This window comes from Schistocerca serialis, chromosome 11 (genome assembly GCF_023864345.2).
Source record: "Schistocerca serialis cubense isolate TAMUIC-IGC-003099 chromosome 11, iqSchSeri2.2, whole genome shotgun sequence".
Lineage (NCBI taxonomy): Eukaryota > Metazoa > Arthropoda > Insecta > Orthoptera > Acrididae > Schistocerca > Schistocerca serialis.
In genome coordinates, this window is record NC_064648.1 from 83,509,700 (window position 1) to 83,532,799 (window position 23,100).

General features: G+C 39.5%; 1 protein-coding gene across 9 annotated transcripts in view; it reads right to left on the reverse strand.

Moving 5' to 3' along the window:
• The window catches only part of LOC126426871 (zinc finger protein 99-like), a 172,144-nt gene that overhangs the window by 73,868 nt on the left and 75,176 nt on the right, over positions 1-23,100 (reverse strand). For 4 of the 9 annotated variants that reach the window (XM_050088914.1, XM_050088910.1, XM_050088909.1 and 1 more), the window contains 2 exons: positions 10,672-10,743; positions 1,278-1,315 (listed from right to left, as the gene is read on the reverse strand). In XM_050088914.1, coding sequence (XP_049944871.1) covers positions 1,278-1,315; positions 10,672-10,743 — 110 coding nt within the window. Of the gene's footprint in view, positions 1-1,277; positions 1,316-10,671; positions 10,744-23,100 lie in introns of those variants that run through there. The other 5 variants (XR_007576450.1, XM_050088915.1, XM_050088911.1 and 2 more) reach the window with 2 other exon arrangements.

Genomic DNA, 23,100 nt, shown 5'->3' on the forward strand with positions numbered 1-23,100 from the left:
CACATTGCTGACACAGTATTCAAAGAGCTGTTCACCCCAACATTCATTAATCTGAAGGGGCTGAAACTTGACTCCAGTTTTTGGGTATATAACCACTCACCCTTTCCTCTTACTCATTCTACATGATAGGACATTAGCTTGTACCCATCACATTGAATTTCTATGACTTCCATGTCATATTCAATTAGAATAGTTAGCACTATACAGCTGCTGACACTTCACCTGCACTTTAGTTTGCTTCTTTTTAATAAAAGAAGTACACTGTTTTTATTAAGGAACCAATACACAAACTAGGTGTTTTATAGAATGTGTTACTAACCCTACTTCTTTGTAATATTTTTACTTATCAATAATAATGAACAATCAATTATGCTGAACATGAACTCACTTAAGGTTAACACTTGGTTAACACCAGCAAAATATCTGTACTGGCAGTGATGCACATGATATTATACAATATTTTAATGGTTAACAAATTTCAGTCAGCATGAATTACAAACTGTTTTTTAGTCTGTTGCATCATTACATTTTTTATTAAACCTGAATTGTCAACGTTTTTCTCTTTTCCTAATGTTTCTCTAGCTGACCTTTATGCATATCATTGCTCAACAATCGCCATCAACAAGGAAAACAATTGTGACACCAACAGTGTGGAAAACTAGATTCCATTAACAAGTGCAATTCCATGCTGAGATGTGCTTTTATTAGTTTTACAGACGTTCTTACAGCTGGCCATCTAATTAGGAAGCATTTTTGTTTCTTTCTGTGGCACCACAATGTGTTGAATGTTTGCCATTAGAATATTATCTGCAAGTGCAATTTTTCAGGCATTTTTGTTCCTCTCTGTGACAGCACAATATACTAGATTTAGAACATTATTTGAGTGTATAATTTTTCAGGTTACAGTACAGTATTTAATGTAAGGGCTTTAGAGTCCATTTTTGCTGTTTGTGCTGTTATTGCAAACCAATGTTATAAATGGGACTAATGTACATTGTAATATCGTAAAGCTCCTTTTTAATCTTCTGCAATAATAGAATAGTGGATATAGTAGTGTTTTCTCTGATAATATGCATAACATTGCTGTAGTCTGTATATACTGTATGTATATACTGCAAATGGTTAATACATAGAAAAAAATAGAACTCCAAAAACAGAACTTTTTAAAAATAACTTCTGGTATTTTGGTCCCTAGGGGTTATTGTTTTTCTTTCACATGGAGTAACTAAAACTTTATACTGCTCAAAATATTCTGCAGCGAATAATAAAAAACATACCTTAAACTATCAGATGCATTTCTTATTGAGGCTGCCACCTGAAACAATACAAAGAATTACTGGTGATTTAAAATTGATGAAACGGTAAATAAATAAAATTGTATTAACACCCACTAACATCTGACTGTTCCAAACAATAGTTGGAAATATTATTATCAAAGAGACACAACATAACTGTGGCAGTTATTGAAGAAAATTATAAGTAAAAATTAACACTTCATTTCAACACTTTGCTTTTAGCTTTGTAAATAATTATAAAGACACAGATTTATTTGAAAACAAATCTCCTACTTGATACTTCAAAATTAAAAGCATGAAACATCATTCACCTGCCATGCACATACAGTAAGGTGAAGTACCAGAGAAAAATGTAAAAAATCGTCCAATTTTTATTGATGAAACAGGTAAAAAAAGAACTGAACTGAAAAAAATTCTATCTGAACTGCTACTGAACGTATTTTTTTCACATCTGTAGCATTGAATATTATGCCATACTCTCGAGATAGATGGAACATCCATCTCGAGATGGAACATCAAAGTCGTTAAATGTCACATCAGTTTCATCCACAGAGGAAATTATGGAGTACAGCATGACATGAAAGTTATACGAATTATTACATGAAGTGCTGTTATTTTATAGGCATATAAATGACAAAGATTCGTGTATTATCATAAATAGGAAATAAACAACATGGTTAACATGAGGACAGTGTCCTCTTCAAATGTTTGACTGTGCTTTCATACATACAATGAATACATATGAAGAATCAATGAGCATGTGGACAACTACAATAGCAGTAAAATAAGTGTCACTCGAGTCTAGCAGAAGACCATTAAGATCAAGGATAATCTAAAGATTCAGTCATCAAACCCAGAGATGATCACCTAATGAGAAACATGTCAGATGAAACAAACTATTTCACATTAACAGTAAAGACTGAGTCATCTCTGAAAGCAAGTTGAATTAAGGTAACAAAATCAGTTTTTTCAAAAATAGCAACTGCACTGAAAATGAGTAATAACAAAGATAAGGGTACTGACAGTCAGATTCCTCTAATCTCCTCACACTGATAATTACAGGAGATGTTTCCAGATTGCATTGTCATCATCCCATACATTAACTTATAAGAGATAGCGTCTAAATTTAAAATTTTCTTCTTACTCCTATATCCTTCCCAATTTCTTTACATACACAAAATGATCAAAAGTATCCAAACACCCCCAAAAACATAGGTTTTTCATGTTAGGTGCATTGTGCTGCTACCTACTGCCAGGTACTCCATATCAGCAAACTCAGTAGTCATTAGACATCATGGGAGATCAGAATGGGGCACTCCGCGGAACCCATGCGCTTCGAACTTGGTCAGGTGATTGGGTATCACTTGTGTTGTATGTCTCTATGCCAGATTTCCACACTCCTAAACGTACCTAGGTCCACTGTTTCTGATGTGATAGTGAAGTGGAAACGTGAAGGGACACATACAGCACAGAAGCGTACAGGGCTACCTCGTTTGTTGACTAACAGAAACTGCTGACACTTGAAGAGGTTCGTAATGTATAACAGGCAGACATCTATACAGACCATCACACAGGAATTCCAGACTTCATAATTATTCACTGCAGGTATTACGACTGTTAGGTGGGAGGTGAGAAAACCTATACTTCACCGTCGAGCACCTGCTCATAAGCCACACATTACGCAGGTAAATTCCAGATGACGCCTCGCTTGATGTAAGGAGCGAAAACATTGGACAATTGAACAGTGCAAAATCGTTGTGTGGAGTGAAGAATCAAGGTACACAATGTGGTGACCTGATGGGTGTGTGTGTGTATGGCAAATACCTGGTGAACATCATCTGCCAGTGTGTGTAGTGCCAACAGTAAAATTCGGAGGTGGTTCTGGTGTTATGGTGTCATAATGTTTTTCATGGAGGGGGCTTGCATCCCTTGTTTTGCATGGCGCAATCACAGCACAGGCCTACATTGCTTCCCACTGTTTAAGAGCAATTTGGGGATGGCAATTGCAGCTTTGAACACGATCGGACACACGTGTTCATAATGCATGGCCTGTGGCGGAGTGGCTACACGACCATAACAAACCTGTAATGGACTGGCCTGCATAGAGACATGACGTGAATCCTTTAGAATACCTTTGGGATGTTTTGGAATGCTGACTTCATACCAGGCATCACCGACCGACATCGATTCCTCTCCTCAGTGCAAACACCTGTTAAGAATGGGTCGCCATTCCCCAAGAAACATTCCAGCACCTGATTGAACATATGTCTGCAAGAGTGGAAGCTGTCACTAAGGATAAGGGTGGGCTAATACCATATTCAATTCCAGCATTACAGGTGGAGGGCGCCACAAACTTTCAAGCCTTTTTCAGCCAGGTGCCCGGATACTTTTGATCACATAGTGTATGTCCTCTGTGGTCTTCCAAATATTTATATCCATTTCTGTTTTCCATGTGTCGCTGTTTAAGTATGTTTCATGGTCTTTCTAGACTATTTTTCGATTTATTATGTTATCTTGTGAGAGTCCAACTTCTTCTGTACCTATGATCCATTTTGAACTGTTTTTGTTAGTGCTTGCTACCTTGAAGATCTGCCTTGTGAGCCTGTAGTCAGTCATCCTGTGATGTGTCCACAGCATTTTATCCCTTTTTATCTGTAGGTGTCCGTTATTGTTTCTGTCTATCTATAGATCTCTCTAAAGGGCCTCTTTATCCAAATTCGTTCACAGAAATCTGGTGCAAATATTTTCCTGAGAATTTTTCTTTCCTGCTTCTCAGTCAGTCATTTTTGTTTGACCATGAATCACAGTATTTTCTACAGTAAAGAGTTATTCCAGCAGTAGTTTTACATTGACTAAAATAGATTTTTTGTTACGACAACTCCACATCAGTTGACAAGCTTTTGAGCAAGAAACTCCTGAAGTTACGTTTGACAATAAGGGAGGATCTCACTTTTGAAAGACTGAAGATTTTGAACAGTGTGATCAAGATTTCAGCTGCAAAACTTGTGGACAAATGATGGCAGGATGATGGTGAAGACCTAAAATAGGAATGATCAGTCTGCAATGCAGACAGGACGTTTGAAGCTAAAAAAAAATTTCAACTCTTGTTGCCTCTAATTTTGTGTGTTTACTTTCATGTCTATTTTGCAAAGAAACAATTTGTTTTACTAATATTATACTTAAAACAGTTTCCCCTCTTATTATTCTCTGTTTGTCTATGATTACTTTTAGTACTAATTTTCTGCTCAATTCTCATACCTCCAAGACCAATACTATTCATTAATTCACTATTACTATTCTATGTTCACAAGGCTCTGATTCATAAGATAAAAATTACAGTCTTATTTCTACTTTAATAATTTATCATCATATTACTGTGGTTACTCATCATAAGCACCAATAGCAAGACAGACTGCTTTCATTCCATTTATCTTGCTTTCGATATTGTTGTGCAGAGACTGTTCTAGCTCTGTTCAGGAACTTTCTCCTCCTGTCTTCAGCTGACCATTCACTGACCAGTGCAAAGCCTGCTGGCCTTGGCCGCAAAACCTCCCTCCTCCTGGAGATATCTCCCACTTTCACGTCAAGGAACCTTGCTTCCCTACCACAATGTACTTTGGTATTCTTTGTTCTCCTAACCTCACCAGCCTAAAGTCGCTACTATCTAGCATCTTCATGAGCCTCGTAGCCAAATGCACTGAACATCACACTGCACTCGCAAATGTTCGATCTCTGCCACCTTATCATAACAAAGTGTCACATATTTCAAGGCATGGACATACATCAGATACTTCTATCAGAGATGTGGCTCAAACCAAGTATGTCCACAAGTTCCGTAAATTGAGAAGACTACATCTTTTCAAGATACAACAGGTGTAACTGACAACTGGCATACACATACTCTTGGTTTATCACATAATGTGCTACACACATCCAACAATCATGAAGATAAACAAGAGGAATATGTTCATGTAGATTACATCCATTAACAGAAAGTCATCCATGTGTGTACTCTACAAACGTCCTGAAGTAGCCACGTTTGGCTGCTTTTAAATTGCTCTTTGAACTGACATGTGAGCATATAATGATGCTCCACCCAAATCTTCCTCTTTTCCCAGAATTCTTAGCTGGTGAGGCTTTTTAAATTTCCTTTCCACGGGACTCACTATATCTGAAAACTATCTTGTACATTTATAAATCCTTTTTATACCTGCCACTATCATTGTTGTCATTACTACTGTTGCCACCAGCACCATTAATGGCAGCAGCTGTAATTCTACTAGTACTGTCATTATTAACTTTATTAGTTCGTAGTCAGTATTACTTACTCACATTGCCACTTAGGACACTCAAATCATTTTAATACTATTTGTCATATTATAACTGTTGTTTCTTAGGTAACTATGATGTATGTGTGAAACCCTGGTCCAATGCAGAAGAGAACCTGATGGCCCTCGTCAGACTAGCATAAATAAATAAATGCTGATTGGATTATCTCTCCTGGATATTTAATGTATATATCTTGTGACACTTCCTCATACCAGGTTATAGCGGAGGGATTATCTGCAGGCTTCCTGTCAATTACTGAATTCCCTCACAGATGATTTGTAGACCAGTTTTCTGTGACATTTTATGAAGCTTCTCCAGGGCAAGTTTGGATTTTCTACAGTTTCTTAGAACTGTGAGTATCTATAAGAGCCATACAACTCATGTTGGTTCTCTGCTCTTTTTTAATTTCAATTTGGATTCCCTCATCTCCTTCCCTATGTTTTCATAACTTTTTTCAGAATTATTTTAAATTGGAGGTGATTGTGGATCTCTGGCTGCACACTGTTGTGCATTTCAAATGCTTCTGAAATTTCTCCAATCAATTTAACGTTTGAGGTTGTACCCATTAATGTCTGTTGGATAGCTGCCACTGTTTTCCTGTCAATTTTGAATTCATTTGAAGTACTGAATCAAGATTTTCTTCTATCAAATCATAAGCCTTTCTGACACTTGTCATAAGTTGTCACAGTATTTACACATCACCATCTTTGGAAAATTGACTTTGGTTCCCATATCTGTTCTCTACACGATTACCCTTTGCAAAATCGTGCCTTATACTCGACTATTAATGGGCCTACATGTTCATCCAGTTGACTTCACAGGACTTTTTGAAGAAGTTTGGACATAACAGGATGCAGTGAAATTCCCTGCAATTATTCAGACTGGTTTTATGTCTTTTTTATGAAGAGGAACAATTAATGCACATTTCCACTCTTCAGTAATTTTTTCAATTTTACAAATGTTTAACATAATTCTGTCAGTTGCTCAGTATCCTTATCTTCATACTTCTGCTATGAGTTTCTGTTTCCGCTGATGACTTGTCATTTTCCAAAGTACTGATTTCCTTCAGTTCCTCAACAGATGGTTTTTAATCTGAATTGTTTCGCCTCCAAAATCTAGTTGTTCTTTCAGAGGCACACAGTCAAGAACTGAGTGGAAGTCATAGACTAAAATTGTTATTTTTATGTTGGTTTCAAGTGACCAGTTTACATTCTTTTATATAGCCTTGAACATTATTTCCTATACTTTCAAGAATTCCTGCCATTTTCTAGGGTTTGTTACTATTTAAAATTTTCAATGCTTGTTCCCTCACACCTACTAGACCGTGATCATAGACAATGTTCCACTACCTGTGTTTTCTCCTCTTCTGTGGTTAGCATAATCTCATAATGGTTTTCAGTATGTCTGCAAGTTTCTTACAACTTATGGTATATCAATGAATAATTTGTTGAAAAATTTCTTACTCATAATACGAGTGTTAATGGATTAAAGATGACTGATTTATTCATATGTGTTTCTTTTCCGACAGGTTGAAATCTAATCTTTATATGCAGGAGACGTTGAAATGACTAAAAAATTCCTTTCTTCTTCTTACACTGCGTATTTTTTATCCTTATTGGCAATAACATCAGAGTCTATCTGAAACACACACAGAGCGGAGTTCAGAAAATTCCATTTTTGTAGCTTCTTCGCAGGTTTAAATTATGTGGTAGTGATTTCGACCTCATTTTCCCAGCTTTATATCACGATTTTTATATATTCTCTTTTGAACTCTTGTTTTCCAAAATTTTTTTGTTGGAACATATGCATGCTTGACAATGTGACATCCCACCAGTCAGAAACTGAAGCAATTCAGTGGCATGCTTTTAGATTTGCTACTGTTAGCTTTCATTAGCACACAAATGTTATGGATATGGTTCAGCAACTCAGACAGGAATCCTTGGAGGGAAGATGATGTTCTTTCTGAGAATCAATGTTGAGAAAATTTATGGAACTGGCATTTGAGGCTCACTGCTGATGTAACTGTTGATCAGCGTGTATTGTAAGGAACCATAATAAAACTTTGTTGGTCTAATTTGCATATTAATATTTGCCTATAATATAATGCATCACACATTGTGTATCCTCCATAACTGTCAGAGACATAATGAGTTTTATTTTTCTATGTTTACTGTTTTTTCATCTAATGTCTTTTGTTAATTTTGAAATCACCTGTTTGTGTATACTGAAATAGAAAACGTTTAATAGGATTTAGTGATGGTAATATTCCAGAAGACAGAGTTTAGGTGTGTACCAATAAATAGTGAGTTTTGTCATAACAATGGGAAGAGATCAATTGTGTAAGGTTGCTGTTGGGCAGTATAGGGTCTTGGATCATGAACTTGTAAACATAGACAAATACTTTCTTCTGGTGCGCTGTGGATTGTAAAGATAGTGGACAAATGGAACTAAAATTTATGCATTCCAGATTGATTTTCCAAACAATAGCATGAAGGCAGCAACTTGGAAATGATGCAGAGGCACATTTACTAATGGAAAATTTTATGAAGCACAATGCCAACAACTAAGTTAATAGTCCAAGGTGTTGATCTACCTCTTATTGTGAACTGATGTAATATGGGAAGATATCAGAGCAGTGACAGTAAAGGAAAACTTCTGCTAAATGAACTGATTTCAATATTGAACACATTCTCCAAAGTGAATACCATATGCAAAAACTACTATGCCTGTGCCCCATAGAAAATTGTTATTACACCATGCATATACAACGGAATGAAGCCTAACAAACAAATGCTTAATTTGGGAAGAGAAAATGTGATGCAGGAACCAGTTATGCCAGGTTCAATCTCTTTTATACTGGGTGTTACAAAAAGGTACGGCCAAACTTTCAGGAAACATTCCTCACACACAGAGAAAGAAAATATGTTATGTGGACATGTGTCCAGAAACACTTACTTTCCATGTTACAGCTCATTTTATTACTTCTCTTCAAATCACATTAATCATGGAATGGAAACACACAGCAACAGAACGTACCAGCGTGACTTCAAACACTCTGTTACAGGAAATGTACAAAATATCCTCCGTTAGCGAGGATACATGTATCCACCCTCCCTGATGCGCTGATGTAGCCCTGGAGAATGGCGTATTGTATCACAGCCATCCACAATACGAGCATGAAGAGTATCTACATTTGGTACTGGGATTGCGTAGACAAGAGCTTTCAAATGCCCCCATAAATGAAAGTCAAGAGGGTTGAGGTCTGTGGAGGCCATGGAATTGGTCCACCTCTACCAATCCATCAGTCACCAAATCTGTTTTTCAGAAGCGTACGAACACTTCGACAGAAATGTGTAGGAGCTCCATCGTGCATGAACCACATGTTGTGTCATGAACCACATGTTCTAGCAGCACAGGTAGAGTATCCCTTATGAAATCATGATAACGTGCTGCATTGAGCGTAGGTGGAAGAACATGAGACCCAATCAAGACATCACCAACAATGCCTGCCCAAACGTTCACAGAAAATCTGTGTTGATGATGTGATTGCACAATTGCGTGCGGTTTCTCGTCAGCCCACACATGTTGATTGTGAAAATTTACAATTTGATCGCGTTGGAATGAAGCCTCATCTGTAAAGAGAACATTTGCACTGAAATGAGGACTGACACATTGTTGGATGAACCATTCGGAGAAGTGTACCCGTGGAGGCCAATCAGCTGCTGATAGTGCATGCACACGTTGTACATGGTATGGAAACAATTGGTTCTCCCGTAACGAAACTAAAATGAGCTCTAACATGGAAATTAAGCGTTTCCGGACACATGTCCACGTAACATCTATTCCTTATTTGTGCGTGAGGAATGTTTCCTGAAAGTTTGGCCGTACCTTTTTGTAACATCCTGTATACCATATCCACTGTCCCTAGCATTTTTCCTTGAGTGGTATGCTTGCACAATCAACAGGCATCAATGTGCATGAGGGTCATTTACAGACAACAAAAGAAGACGAGAAATTAGGGCTTTTATGGAGGCAACAGACAGTTGCTTTTCCCTCACTCTGCTTGCAAGCAAAAAAGAAAAGGAAATGACTAATAGTGGTGGAACATACCCACCGCCATGTACCATACAGTGTCTTGCATAGTTTGTCTTCGGATTTACGTTTCTCAGTTTAAATGGTTCAAATGGCTCTAAGCACTATGCATACATTTTCAGTTCTCTACCTTATATTCCCAAATGTTTGTTAGGTTTTATTCCTGTGAGAAGTTTATGAATCTAACCATCCACTTTCTCTTATGCAATGTGGACAAAATTAATACAACAACATTTTATTTTACTGGATTAAGTTTTATGCTTCATACAAGGAGACCTTATCAAAGCTGTAAGTTGTGCCAAGAAGATAATTTATTTGGATCTGCTATGACTTCTATGATGAGGTAATACATGGATTTATCTGCATACGTCCAAGAGTTTTTTTGTGACTGACAAATCTGTGAGTAATTCGACATATACCACTGAGGTAACCATACTGTAACTATTTTGAGATCACTGTATCAAGGGTGATCTGTCACATACAAATAGTAGCACACTTTGTACCTTTGGCAACTTTGAAAATTTTTAGTTCAAACTGACAAATATCAATGGTTCACTGAAAAGATAAACCATGTCCAATGTATTCTGCAATCCGTTAATCATAAGTTACTAGAAGGAGGAATGTTTTTCAAATGATCTACACTCTCATGGTTTAAACTTATACGAACTGTTTAACATCCAGAAGGGTCACAGAAAGTATGGTTAAACATATTGTTACAAATTCCGTTTGGATTCTATCCAGAACAATAAGCAAATAACAGTTGCTAATCCACATCAAGTGGAATATCACAAGAGTACTGTAAAGTTATTAATTGCACTTAGGTCAAGAAAACTCACAATCTGTGCCTGTCCCACAGTAATGCATTTCTTACATCAATTACACAAATACATTTTTATCACTCTACATGCAATAAATCAGAGATGGGAGTGCTTACAGTATTCTCAGTTCCACCCACCTCCAAATTTAGTTCAGGATCCTCCTTGATAAAATGATTTGGCCGAGAGATTACCGAATTATCTTCAAGACACTGAAAGAGAGAAAAAGTCTCAGTTAAAACTACTTGTACCCTTCTGTACTTATGACATGGCTCCCAATATTTTTTTTTTTTTGTGAATATAGCTGTTATTCTGCAACATGTATCACCATAATTTCACACTGTGCTATATTGCACTAATTTTACACATAGTCAGTCAGTACATAGCGTACTTCATGGTGCTTACTGACCCTTGTCCTTCATTTGGGAACCTCGCACTTTGCCCATAGCAAGAAGAACAGAGAGTGTGCTTACTCCCTGTGCATTAACGTAGTTGGACAGGAGAGGTGGCGAGCCTGAGAACTACAATGAAATGAATACCCCTAGCTGCATACAGGCATTGATATAAATCAATGGCGACAGTTGAAAATAAGTGCCCCAACTGGGACTCGAACCTGGGATCCCCTGCATACATGGCAGATGCTCTATTCATCTGAGCCACTGAGGACACGGAGGATTGTGCAACTGCAGGGACTTATCTACTTATCTCTGGCACGCCTACCGTGAGACCCACATTCCCAACCTGTTGTCCCGCACTATACTCATAGTGCCCCTGCCCATTATACTCATGACTCGCAGCTTTTTGCCGATTCCCGTAAGAGTTCAGGCACTGTTTGTGCATCCGCATAGAAGAAGACGGTCAAATGGCCAGTGAGCCTTGAAGATGGTATCTGTTGTTCTGTGAATGTCCGAAACAACAGGTACCATCTTCATATACGCAAGAACTACGAGTAGCACTGTCACTTGAGACTCAAGTTGACATGTAATCGGATGGCGTTTATTGCTTCTTCCCCAATTTATTCTGAGAGTTTGTTTAGGACTTGTGAGTGAATGGTTAAGAGTTCAAGGCTGTGGTTATAAACAGGTGCTGAGAGTTGTAGTTACTGGTAATTATAGAAGAAAACGAACAAAACATGTCCACGTTTTTCGATCCAGTGAACCGATATGGCTGAAGAGAAACTAAGGGTAAATATTTTGTAGGTCTCCAAAAACTGAAGTATAATTTCAAAATGTTTGACAGCAATTCCCCAGAAAGACAATCTGACTCAAGAGTTGTTTTGTCTGTTATTTTTGTGAGGAACAACAAATCTCTATCATCAGTAAACAAGTTGAAACTGTAAGCCAAGGGTGGTCTTTTAAAACGAGAGCGGCTGAACGGTTCCTTGTGTATTTCCCAGTTTACTGAAATATCTGTCGAAAATATTACACAAAAGAAAATTGTCAGTCAAGCACTTGCTAAAGGGAATCTGTGGAAAGAAGATAGTAAACAAGCTGCAGTTCCGATGTCTGCCAGTGTTGCTTCTGCTGAGGAAAATATAGGGAGCATATCAGTACTGAACGGAGTAGTAATCACATTAAAACGATGTTGATGTATCAGGAACTGGAAACTGTCCGATTATGTGATAAATTAAGGACAGAAAATGCAGAAATAAATTTCTTCCAAAAGCAAGTCTTAGATGAAAACCATAAAATGGCTCAGTCAAATGTCCTAGATCATTGTAAACTCAGTGAAAACAGAAAATCATATTTGCCACTATGGTAAAGAAATGCCAACTAAAAAAAAAAAAAAAAGAATGCATTATGTGATGTGACAATTAATTCATTCTGGATACCGGGTTCATGAACATTAGCAGCTCAAAGAATATAGACATTGCAGCACGCATTGTTGCAACAACCTTCTGAAACATCTCCAAAATTAAATGATTTCAAATGCTCATGTGAAATTAACAAAGACGCTGTAGAACAATTAAGAACTATTTTCGGAAAGAACGAATAAAAACAAGATACGCTGATTTTTTATGAAGTAAAGCACAAGGAAATTTACATTTCAGTAACACTTTGCTGAAAATTTGTTTCGTCACTTCATGGGTATATACTTCGGACGATTGTAGTAATAACTTTGCCTATCATTGCTCTAGTGTTCATATCTGTTACTCTGATGTGTAACTGTATTCACCCTATTTTAGTGTACCCGAATCACACTGTCACTCCTAGTGATGTCTAGAATATATTGATTCAAGTAATTATCCAGCTAGATGAAGCCAGAATGACACTTGTTACATGCACTTCTTATGGTACAGTACAGACTGAATAAAGTGGTCCAGCAGTGTCTAGGAATTACTGACATAAAAAATAAAGTTCCTTGCTCAATATCAAATGCAGTTGACACGACCAGAAGAATACGGGAATTTTCGTACGCTATCCACGTCATGAATTGAGTAACAAATGGTTGATGTGATAAAACTGATGTACGTTTTAACAATGGCATCATCAACTTCAATTATCGACAAGATAGTTCTCCAGAATCAACGGGATTATTTATTAGATAGATGAACAACTTAGTCGACACACTTTTATTCTCTTGGTGATGCTTTGTACAAAACACACAGGCTCACAAAAAGTTGATGAAATGGGGAAGCGTTCTAGCCAATATAGTAAAAGCTTTGGTTCTGAAAGAACACACTGGCCACTAAGAGTAACCACCAATAGTACCTTAGAAATACCTAAATACTTATGGAAAAGAGGTTGCATCTCTCTCCCAACAGCAGCATCATTTCGGTATCTCTAGGTCTCTGAGTTGCAATCGTCACTCATCAGTAAGACTAATTCTGCTTGGACAAGTTACAATTTGCTTGCCAGTAGAGTTCCTGTAAAACTTTCATTGTCTGTTGCAGAAACTGAACATAAACGCGAATTTTCGTTGACGTCATGCATAAGAGAAATGCAGATGTTTGCAACAAAAGAACCAATACAGAGTTTTGGAGCAGAAAACATATTTGAAAAAAAAAAAAAAAACTTTGTATTCCACATAATACCGAAGATCCACAATGTAAGTCAGTCTGCTGATTTTGCCATTGTAACACATACTTCTGTGGGTCACAAGCAGACCAACTGACATCTCACGGCAGAACTACTGAACTAGGGCAGTCAGCACGTTTCCTCTTCTACTCACTATCGTTTGCCTGCAGTTACAGTGTTGTTTCCTGCATCCACTGAACGACTTTTCCTTAATATTTAATTAAATCCCCTGTCTATTTCATCCTGTTTGCATTTGTAATGTTAACACATTCTCATGCTCACAGTTCTGGTTTGAATATTTTCTGGCATATGACACTGTTCCAACAATGTCATTTCCAACACTTTGTTTTTTCTTTTTGTCCAGACATCAGAGTCTCAGAATGGACCAAAGATGATAGAGATGAGATTTTCTCTCAGTTGTGTTTACAATACTTAAGAACTCTGTTTATAAACCAACCCTGGGGCTGTAACTAATGTAAGCCTAAATTTTAGTATTGCTGGACACACTACATTAAGTAACAATCATTTTCATAGTTTCAGATTTTTGAATGTACTAATGCTGCCTCATTTAATATCCAGCTGTAAGTTTGTGTCCACACATCAAAACTTCTCTAGGGTTGTAAATCAAATTCCCAGTATGCACTGGGTCACTTTGCACCACTCCTGAGGGAAGAGTCAACACATCTGGCTTCTTAGCGTTTTGGACTACAAACCTCACTGTTATTTCATGTGCCCTATCAAGTTGGGATCCTTGCTATTTCCATTAATCTGTCAAATATTATATTGAGCATTCATGGTGACTAGTAGAATCTTGTCCCAAATCAGTACGCATTTTAAATGTACAGGACATCTTCTCTCTCATATTTGTACCTTTGCTCTTGTCCCTGTCCGTCTCCTCACTACACCCACTAACATTTTTGGATTTCAACACTCCCTCACATTGTTGTGTAACCTCTGTGTGACCGTTGCCCTGTGATGGAAAAATCTATTAACACTGAAGAAATGTGTTAGTCAAATTCCTTGCACTTCTCCCATTGTCTCATAATATGGAGGCTCATTGAAAAGTAATGCTGCCGAATTTTTTTATTCTGTTCTCAGAATCAATTTAGGTATTACTTATCATGCATATTACGTGGTCGAATTCCCATTTCACTGACAAGTTGCCACATTACTATTATGCAGCTTCTAATTGTAGTGTGTAACATTGCAGTGTGTAATGGAACTATGTTATTGCATGCAAGAGTGTGCTCTAATCAAGTTTGTAACTGCACAAAATGAGCCTTCAATTGAATCAACAGAAGAACGAAACCAGTGCAATGTTTTCACTATATCAACGTCCGTAATGTCAAAACATTCAGTTGTTCATACTCATAATGAAGCAAACGGAACTCCTAACCTCAGCTCAAAGTGGACAGCTGCATAGGCCAACACTTACAGATATCTTTGAAGAATCAAGTCTTATAGTGATAAAGTTGTGCAAGTAGAGGTGAGGCTGTGGCTCCATCAACGAAGTTGAACAGCCTGCAGCGACAGTATCAATGAACCGATCACTCACTGGGAGAAATGTTTTCATTGCCAATGTGGCTTTGTTGCAACACAAACATGTAGAGATGAAGAATAAAGGTGTAGAATGTTTATAAAGTTTTATTCAAAAATCTGTACGAGTTTTCACATAAATTTGGAGGCATTACTTTTCAACATGCCCTCATAAATATGATTTAAAGTTCACATTGCTGCCTACTGACTTCCAATTGCTTCTACAGTTAAACTGTGCAAGGCAATTTACATTGTGTGTTGGAGTATTAGTGATACCAATACAACTATCTTTTTCCAGTAACCCACAACAGAGGCGATATTGTAGACACATCTGACATTTGCAAAAACAGTTTTGTAGTTCAGGTGCTTGTGAATGCAGTGCTTGTATCAACAAGTGTCAGGAAGCATATGTTGGTGCTCAAAACTGTAATTTAGACATCACAGTCATGTTGTCCAATACTGGAATAAATATTATGTCACACTGTTCTTACAAAATTCTGTGCAGATGGATGTATAGCATTTAGTTCTCAAAAAACACATTACCTACCAGTTCTGAGCTGCCTCCTTTGTACTACATGTGTATACACTATGCACCACACAAAATGCACAGATTAATTACAGTCCATTTACAGTACCTATTTGACATACATAACATTAAAATTGGTATTCTTTGTCCACGAGAGGGGAGGACACTTCTGACTGGTTTGATGTGGGCTGTCATGACTTGGGGTCCTGTCCCAGTCTCATCATCTCATAGCAGCAATGGTATCCAACATCTTCAACTACTTGTTTGGTATATTCCAATGTGCATTACCCTATAGTTTTTGCCCTCTACAACTCTGTATAGTATCACACAAGTAATTCTCTGTTGTCTTCATATACACATCCTATTACACTGTCCCTTCCCATCAGTGTTTTCCATAAGTGCCTTTTTAGTAATTCTATGGAGAATCTCATTCCCAATCACCCAGTCATATCAGTTCAATTATTTTGATCAGTCTTATGTAATAACACATCTCAGATGGTTCAGTTATTTTATTTTCTGTATTCCACCTCCATCTAGCCAGTAATGACTAGCTCTTCTTGTTTTACAAAGCTAGATACTACTACTTAAAAACACAAAGATATACAGTGATCAGACAGAACATTATGATCACCTAACTAATAGACAGTATGTTCACTTTCAGCATGGGCAACAGCAGCAAGGCATTGTGGCCTGGAAGCGATGAGGCCTTTGTAGGTATTTTCAGGGAGTTTTTTTTGGGGGGTGGGGGGATGACCAATGAGCTCTGAAGCTATGTTCAACCACATCCCACAACTATTCGATTGGGTTCAGATGTTGCGAGTTGGGGGAGAAGGAGCCAGCACATCAACTGGGACTCACCACTGTGTTCCTCTAACCACTCCATACTACTCCATCACACTCCTGGCCTTGTGGCATGGTGCATTGTCTTGTTGAAAAATGCCAGTGCTGTCACGAAACGTTACTTATGAAGTGGCATATGTCGTCTGCAACTAGTGTATGATAGCCCTTGCCCATCACTGTGCCCTACCTGAGTTCCATTGGATCCATGGATGGCCACATGAATGATCCCCAGATCATAATGGAGCTGCCACCAGTTTGTCTCTAGCCATAGTACGAATTTCCTGACACAGAATTGTTCCCATGGAAGACGATAGATCTGCGCCCTCCCACTGGCATGATGAGGGGGTTCATCAGACCATGTAACACACTGCCACTGTGCCAACGTTCAGTGCCAATGGTCACTTGCCCATTTCAGTTGTAGTTGCTGATGATGTGATGTTAACATTGGCATGTTCAAGAGTCGTAGGCTGCAGAGGTCCATCAGCAGTGTTATGTGCACTGTGTGTTCAGACACCCTTTTCTCTGACCAGCATTAAAGTCTGATGTTAGTTCTACCACAGTTTGCTGCCCATCCTCTTACCAGTCTGCCTAGCTTATGACATCTGAAATCTGTCACGAGGGGACGCCACCCAGCTCCACGATGTCTGGATGTTGTTTCACCTTGGTTTTGTCGCAGCACTCATCGAACACCTGACAAGTCATACATTTTCCGAAATACTCGTGCAGAGCCTCTGGGCTATCACAATCTGCCCTTAGTCAAACTCAGATCACACACCTTCTCCATTCTAGAAGATGCTCACTGATACTACATGTACCATGCATGTGTGACAGTCATCCTTTGCCAGGTGACGCTGTTATCACATGGATGGGTTTATATTGATACTATTGCAGAGGATGGAAAAAAGCAGTTTTAACGGTATAAAGTTAATTTGAACTTTAAATTAAATGGGTTAAAATCAAATATTACAGGTTTGTACCACATTTATGTGCAATACAGTAATATTAACATATAAATTATGTACCGGGGTGTGTGGGTATGTGAAGAGCGGGATATGTTGAGTAGAAGCACAATGGAAAGTAAGTTGCAGGATTGCGTTCATACACTTCACTCCTTAATAAGCCTGCAAAATGGTGAGCAGGAAATTTCCCACTCTCTTAACAGCACTGTTACAAAAATTAAGAGTAGGGTATTTCACAAAATAATATGGACCCTTCCACAGTTTGGTTAATGAATTACTGGGGACCCAGTATGAAGATATGCCCATGGCATTGGCAGGGGAAGGTGGAGGGTGGAGGGTAAGCGTGAAGGTGTTTTGTTTCTTTTCAACAACATGCATTAACACTTCACTAATAATGGTAATACAAGTAACATATGGACAAAATCTGTATGAATGTCTATACTGTTTTACACTGCTAGAGGGAGAAATTTTGTGTGTCATCCAGTACTGTAACTAAAATGTTCTTCCAGGGAAAGCAACTTCCCCCACTACAACTGTAGCTCGATTTTCAGTTTACATATAGTCTATACCTCCCAGCATTCCCTGTCCAGTCCTCTTCTGTAAGTAGACAAAATAACTTCACTCAGCTGGCATTTATACATGGTCATTTTTTCCACCGTGTACAAACTCTAGGGATTATTGATGAGAGGATGCAGAACAAAGAAGGTCTAATGAATTTATGTCCAGAATGCATAGTTTCCTTGCTAGAGACCATTTATCTAATCATATAGAGACTGCGACCTAGACTCTGCTGTACCAAGCTGCCACAGTTGCAATAAGTACTGAAATGGTTTCCATGTGACTCCCTATATGTGAGTATGTGCTGTAACATGTTCTGTCTCAAACTGTTTGGTCAAGCTGCAACTAAACAGTGGCAAAGCCAGGATGAATACATTGCTCCAATGTCTCCACATCTGGAATGGGCTCTGCATATACAGTACTTCTGAGATAACCAGAAATCGAATGGGTTGAGATCTGGTGAATGAGCAGGTCATGCTACTGGACCTCCTCCCCCCTCCCCCCTCTTCAAATACAGATACATCTACCAGTGCAGACCACTGAGAGGGGTCCAGACATGAACAGTGAAGTGGGCTGGAGCACCATCATATACAGCCGCATAATCCTTTGTTCACTGATCCTGATGATTCACTGTCCCATAGATGACTGTTATGAAAGCTGACGATACCACTCTGCATAAAGGTGACCTCATCTGTGGATAGGATGGATGACAAATCTTAGAACTGTGCTTGTCTGGTGAAGGGAGTAGAGACGAAACTGCTCCTGATCTGGAAAATCTGTCACTAGCAAGCAAGCCCTGTTGTCTTAAGAGTTAATGGTAGCAACAATTGTCATAGAGAATGTTCCACAGGGTCATATGGGCTACACTGTACTGGCAGGCCGACTGTCTGGAACTAACACAGCAGTTGCCTTCCACAGCGTTAATTACATTTTCCTCCAAGTCTGGTGTCTGCATATTTTGGGTACACCATAATTTCCTGCTTCCTGAAACAACCCTGTCTAAGAGAAACAGTGAAACACTGTTGCCAACATTGAATGGTGTGGTTATTATTGGCGGGGATAGGTCTCCTGATACAACCCTGCTAGCCATCGCCATTCGCCTTTCCATAAGGAAACATCACGTTTGCAAGCTCTCAATACGAATATGGAACGATTGTGTTCAATGCTGTATCACATCCACTACAAGGTGAGTCAATAAGAGAAATGAATGGGACACATCACCAATTACTACACTCCTGGAAATTGAAATAAGAACACCGTGAATTCATTGTCCCAGGAAGGGGAAACTTTATTGACACATTCCTAGGGTCAGATACATCACATGATGACACTGACAGAACCACAGGCACATAGACACAGGCAACAGAGCATGCACAATGTCGGCACTAGTACAGTGTATATCCACCTTTCGCAGCAATGCAGGCTGCTATTCTCCCATGGAGACGATCGTAGAGATGCTGGATGTAGTCCTGTGGAACGGCTTGCCATGCCATTTCCACCTGGCGCCTCAGTTGGACCAGCGTTCGTGCTGGACGTGCACACCGCGTGAGACGACGCTTCATCCAGTCCCAAACATGCTCCATGGGGGACAGATCCGGAGATCTTGCTGGCCAGGGTAGTTGACTTACACCTTCCAGAGCACGTTGGGTGGCACGGGATACATGCGGACGTGCATTGTCCTGTAGGAATAGCAAGTTCCCTTGCCGGTCTAGGAATGGTAGAACGATGGGTTCGATGACGGTTTGGATGTACCGTGCACTATTCAGTGTCCCCTCGACGATCACCAGTGGTGTACGGCCAGTGTAGGAGATCGCTCCCCACACCATGATGCCGGGTGTTGGCCCTGTGTGCCTCGGTCGTATGCAGTCCTGATTGTGGCGCTCACCTGCACGGCGCCAAACACGCATACGACCATCATTGGCACAAAGGCAGAAGCGACTCTCATCGCTGAAGACGACACGTCTCCATTCGTCCCTCCATTCACGCCTGTCGCGACACCACTGGAGGCGGGCTGCACGATGTTGGGGCGTGAGCGGAAGACGGCCTAACGGTGTGCGGGACCGTAGCCCAGCTTCATGGAGACGGTTGGGAATGGTCCTCGCCGATACCCCAGGAGCAACAGTGTCCCTAATTTGCTGGGAAGTGGCGGTGCGGTCCCCTACGGCACTGCGTAGGATCCTACGGTCTTGGCGTGCATCCGTGCGTCGCTTCAGTCCGGTCCCAGGTCGACGGGCACGTGCACCTTCCGCCGACCACTGGCGACAACATCAATGTACTGTGGAGACCTCACGCCCCACGTGTTGAGCAATTCCGCGGTACGTCCACCCGGCCTCCCGCATGCCCACTATACGCCCTCGCTCAACGTCCGTCAACTGCACATACGGTTCACGTCCACGCTGTCGCGGCATGCTACCAGTGTTAAAGACTGCGATGGAGCTCCGTATGCCACGGCAAACTGGCTGACACTGACGGCGGCGGTGCACAAATGCTGCGCAGCTAGCGCCATTCGACGGCCAACACCGCGGTTCCTGGTGTGTCCGCTGTGCCGTGCGTGTGATCATTGCTTGTACAGCCCTCTCGCAGTGTCCGGAGCAAGTATGGTGGGTCTGACACACCGGTGTCAATGTGTTCTTTTTTCCATTTCCAGGAGTGTATGTTAGGAGAGGATCCTATCGCAAGATGTATGAGAAACAGTATTACTTTCTAGTAGGAAACCATGCATACAGTAACTGTGGCTCGATGATATGGTACATATTAGAACACACTCTATGTAACAATGTGTGATTTAATAAATGGTCTCTAGCATGGAAATCGTTCATTTTGGACATAGGATCTTTTCTGTATTGTATCCCCTCATCCATCAATCCCTGTAGTTCGTAAATGGTGGAAAAAACACACTATATGGTGGTGTTATTTTCAGATTATTAAATCAATACTCCCTGCATGTATGTGAGGTAATGTGTAAAATACAAGCCTGAAATAGGGCCGAGAAGTACTTAGTTTGTAGATGTGATAGTGTTGGTGGGAAAGGGACTGGATTGGTAAATGTGTCACCTGGTTGCTGTCTACCATTGAAAGCATGTTGTAAAGCTGTGTAATTATGTTGCTATCACTTGGTGAAACAACAAATCATCAGAAAAGGTACTGCAGGTCTCTCACTATTGATTGTGTTAGTGATAGGATGCATAAATCTTTTATGTTTAGGAGTAAGTGGAACTTAATGCACTTGTGAAATGGGCTGCACTGAGTGGACCTACGTAACATACATCCATAGTATATCTTCCAAGATGGGCGTTAGTATGTCTGATGGAATGGGACTGACCATATTGCATCTAGAACAGTTGTCTGCTGTAATGCATTGCTTGTCTTATGGTGAAATATCTTACGTTCTATAACAGGTTACCAATCTTTGTTGTAGAGAAATGCAATTTAAGACTCTGGGTCTCTTCATATGTTGGTAAGCAAAAGCTGAAGACGTGCATTTTGAAATCCCTGATGCCATGAAAAATATTCCAGAAAGGCATAGAAAAGACAAAGAAATTGACATTATCACACATATATTGATGGAGTGTTACAGTTCAGACAGGCTCTTCAGTGTGGGGGACACTCACAGCTCCTCTGTTGAGATTTTTGTTTACATAATACCTCACCAAAAAACTTCAACAAAGTACTTTCTTAACAATCCGAAAATAACTCCACTGTACAAACATGAGCTCAGTGAAGTTATTTTGTCTACTCACACAGGCGAACTGGACAATAAATGCTGGGGAGGTATAGTCTGTGTAAATTGAAAAGCAAGCAGCACTCATGGTGAAGGAATTTTCACCTCCCACAAGAAGGCTAAAACCTCCATAAAGAATGACACAATCAGGTTCCCCTCCAACAGCGTAGAACAGTCTGGAAAGATTTTCAGAGACTCTGTCTGTATGTGTCTCTTGTGTTAATGTCATTAGTAACCAATATCAGCTTTCCATTAAGTCTTGACGCATTCTGTGGAAAATAAATGGCCTCCAGGCATGACTGCAGACTGTGGTAGTGAGCTCTTCATTGGCACATTGTGGAAAGTTGTAATAACTTTGTGAGACACCGTTTGGTTGCTTCTTGTGACATAGTGGGGTAGATCGAATGGGGAATCACCACCTTTATCTTCAGTTTGCAGACCTGTGAGGGAAGGAAGAGCATGAACATAATCTGGCAACCTATCTTTCCTTTGCTTCTACTCCCCATACCTCCCCATCACCCTGTTGCACTCCCAGAACATGATTTGTACTATAATATGGCTGTACTACACTTACACATGGTACACAAATTTGTTTTTGAACCCCTCCATGTAAAGATAATTAATTTCGTATAGTTAAAGCAATATTTTTAACAATTGGTTTTTCTATTCCCTGAAATGCAGAAGCTATTACTCATAGATGCAAAAGGAACATTTTTAGCAAATTTCATGTAGTTTGATTCTGTGTGGGGAAACATTTTCAGTCGAAACTGCAGTTTTTGAGTTACTCGAAAAAAAACGTAAAAAGTGATCTTTAAACATCACTGCCCCATCCCAAGATTCTCATCCTACCACTCTGGAGTTTTAGCATACTGATCAGGACACTCCCTCTTGACACTAGGCAAAAATTAGTGGCTACATGATATTTTTCCCCTAATCGAACATCTTTGGGCTTCACAGACTAGGCTATAAAAAGAGAGTTCAGTGGTCATTGGACAAATGAACACAGCATTCCTTAACTTATCACCATAATTTACAGAATTCCGTACTGTTCTCACAATTTATCGCTCTGTCACCACACCTGTTCAGTCCACGTATTGCCTCCTCTATACCTTTTAAAGTTTTCTGTGAAATATTGTCATTACTGGCAATCTACAGCTTAGAGCACTGGATATGAATGAGACCATTATTTGATGTTATTTCTTGTAACATTATCACTATTTTTATGGTGTTACACACACGTAATATTTATATTGTTTTCTCTCATTTTTCCTTTTCCAACTTTTATATGGGACTTATCTGCTATTCCTATGAAAACTGACCATCTTTATTACAGATAATAGTGATGCAGATGGTGGTTTCCATTCATTATACCAATGGTGATAATGCATACATGAGGTGCAAACAATTATGAA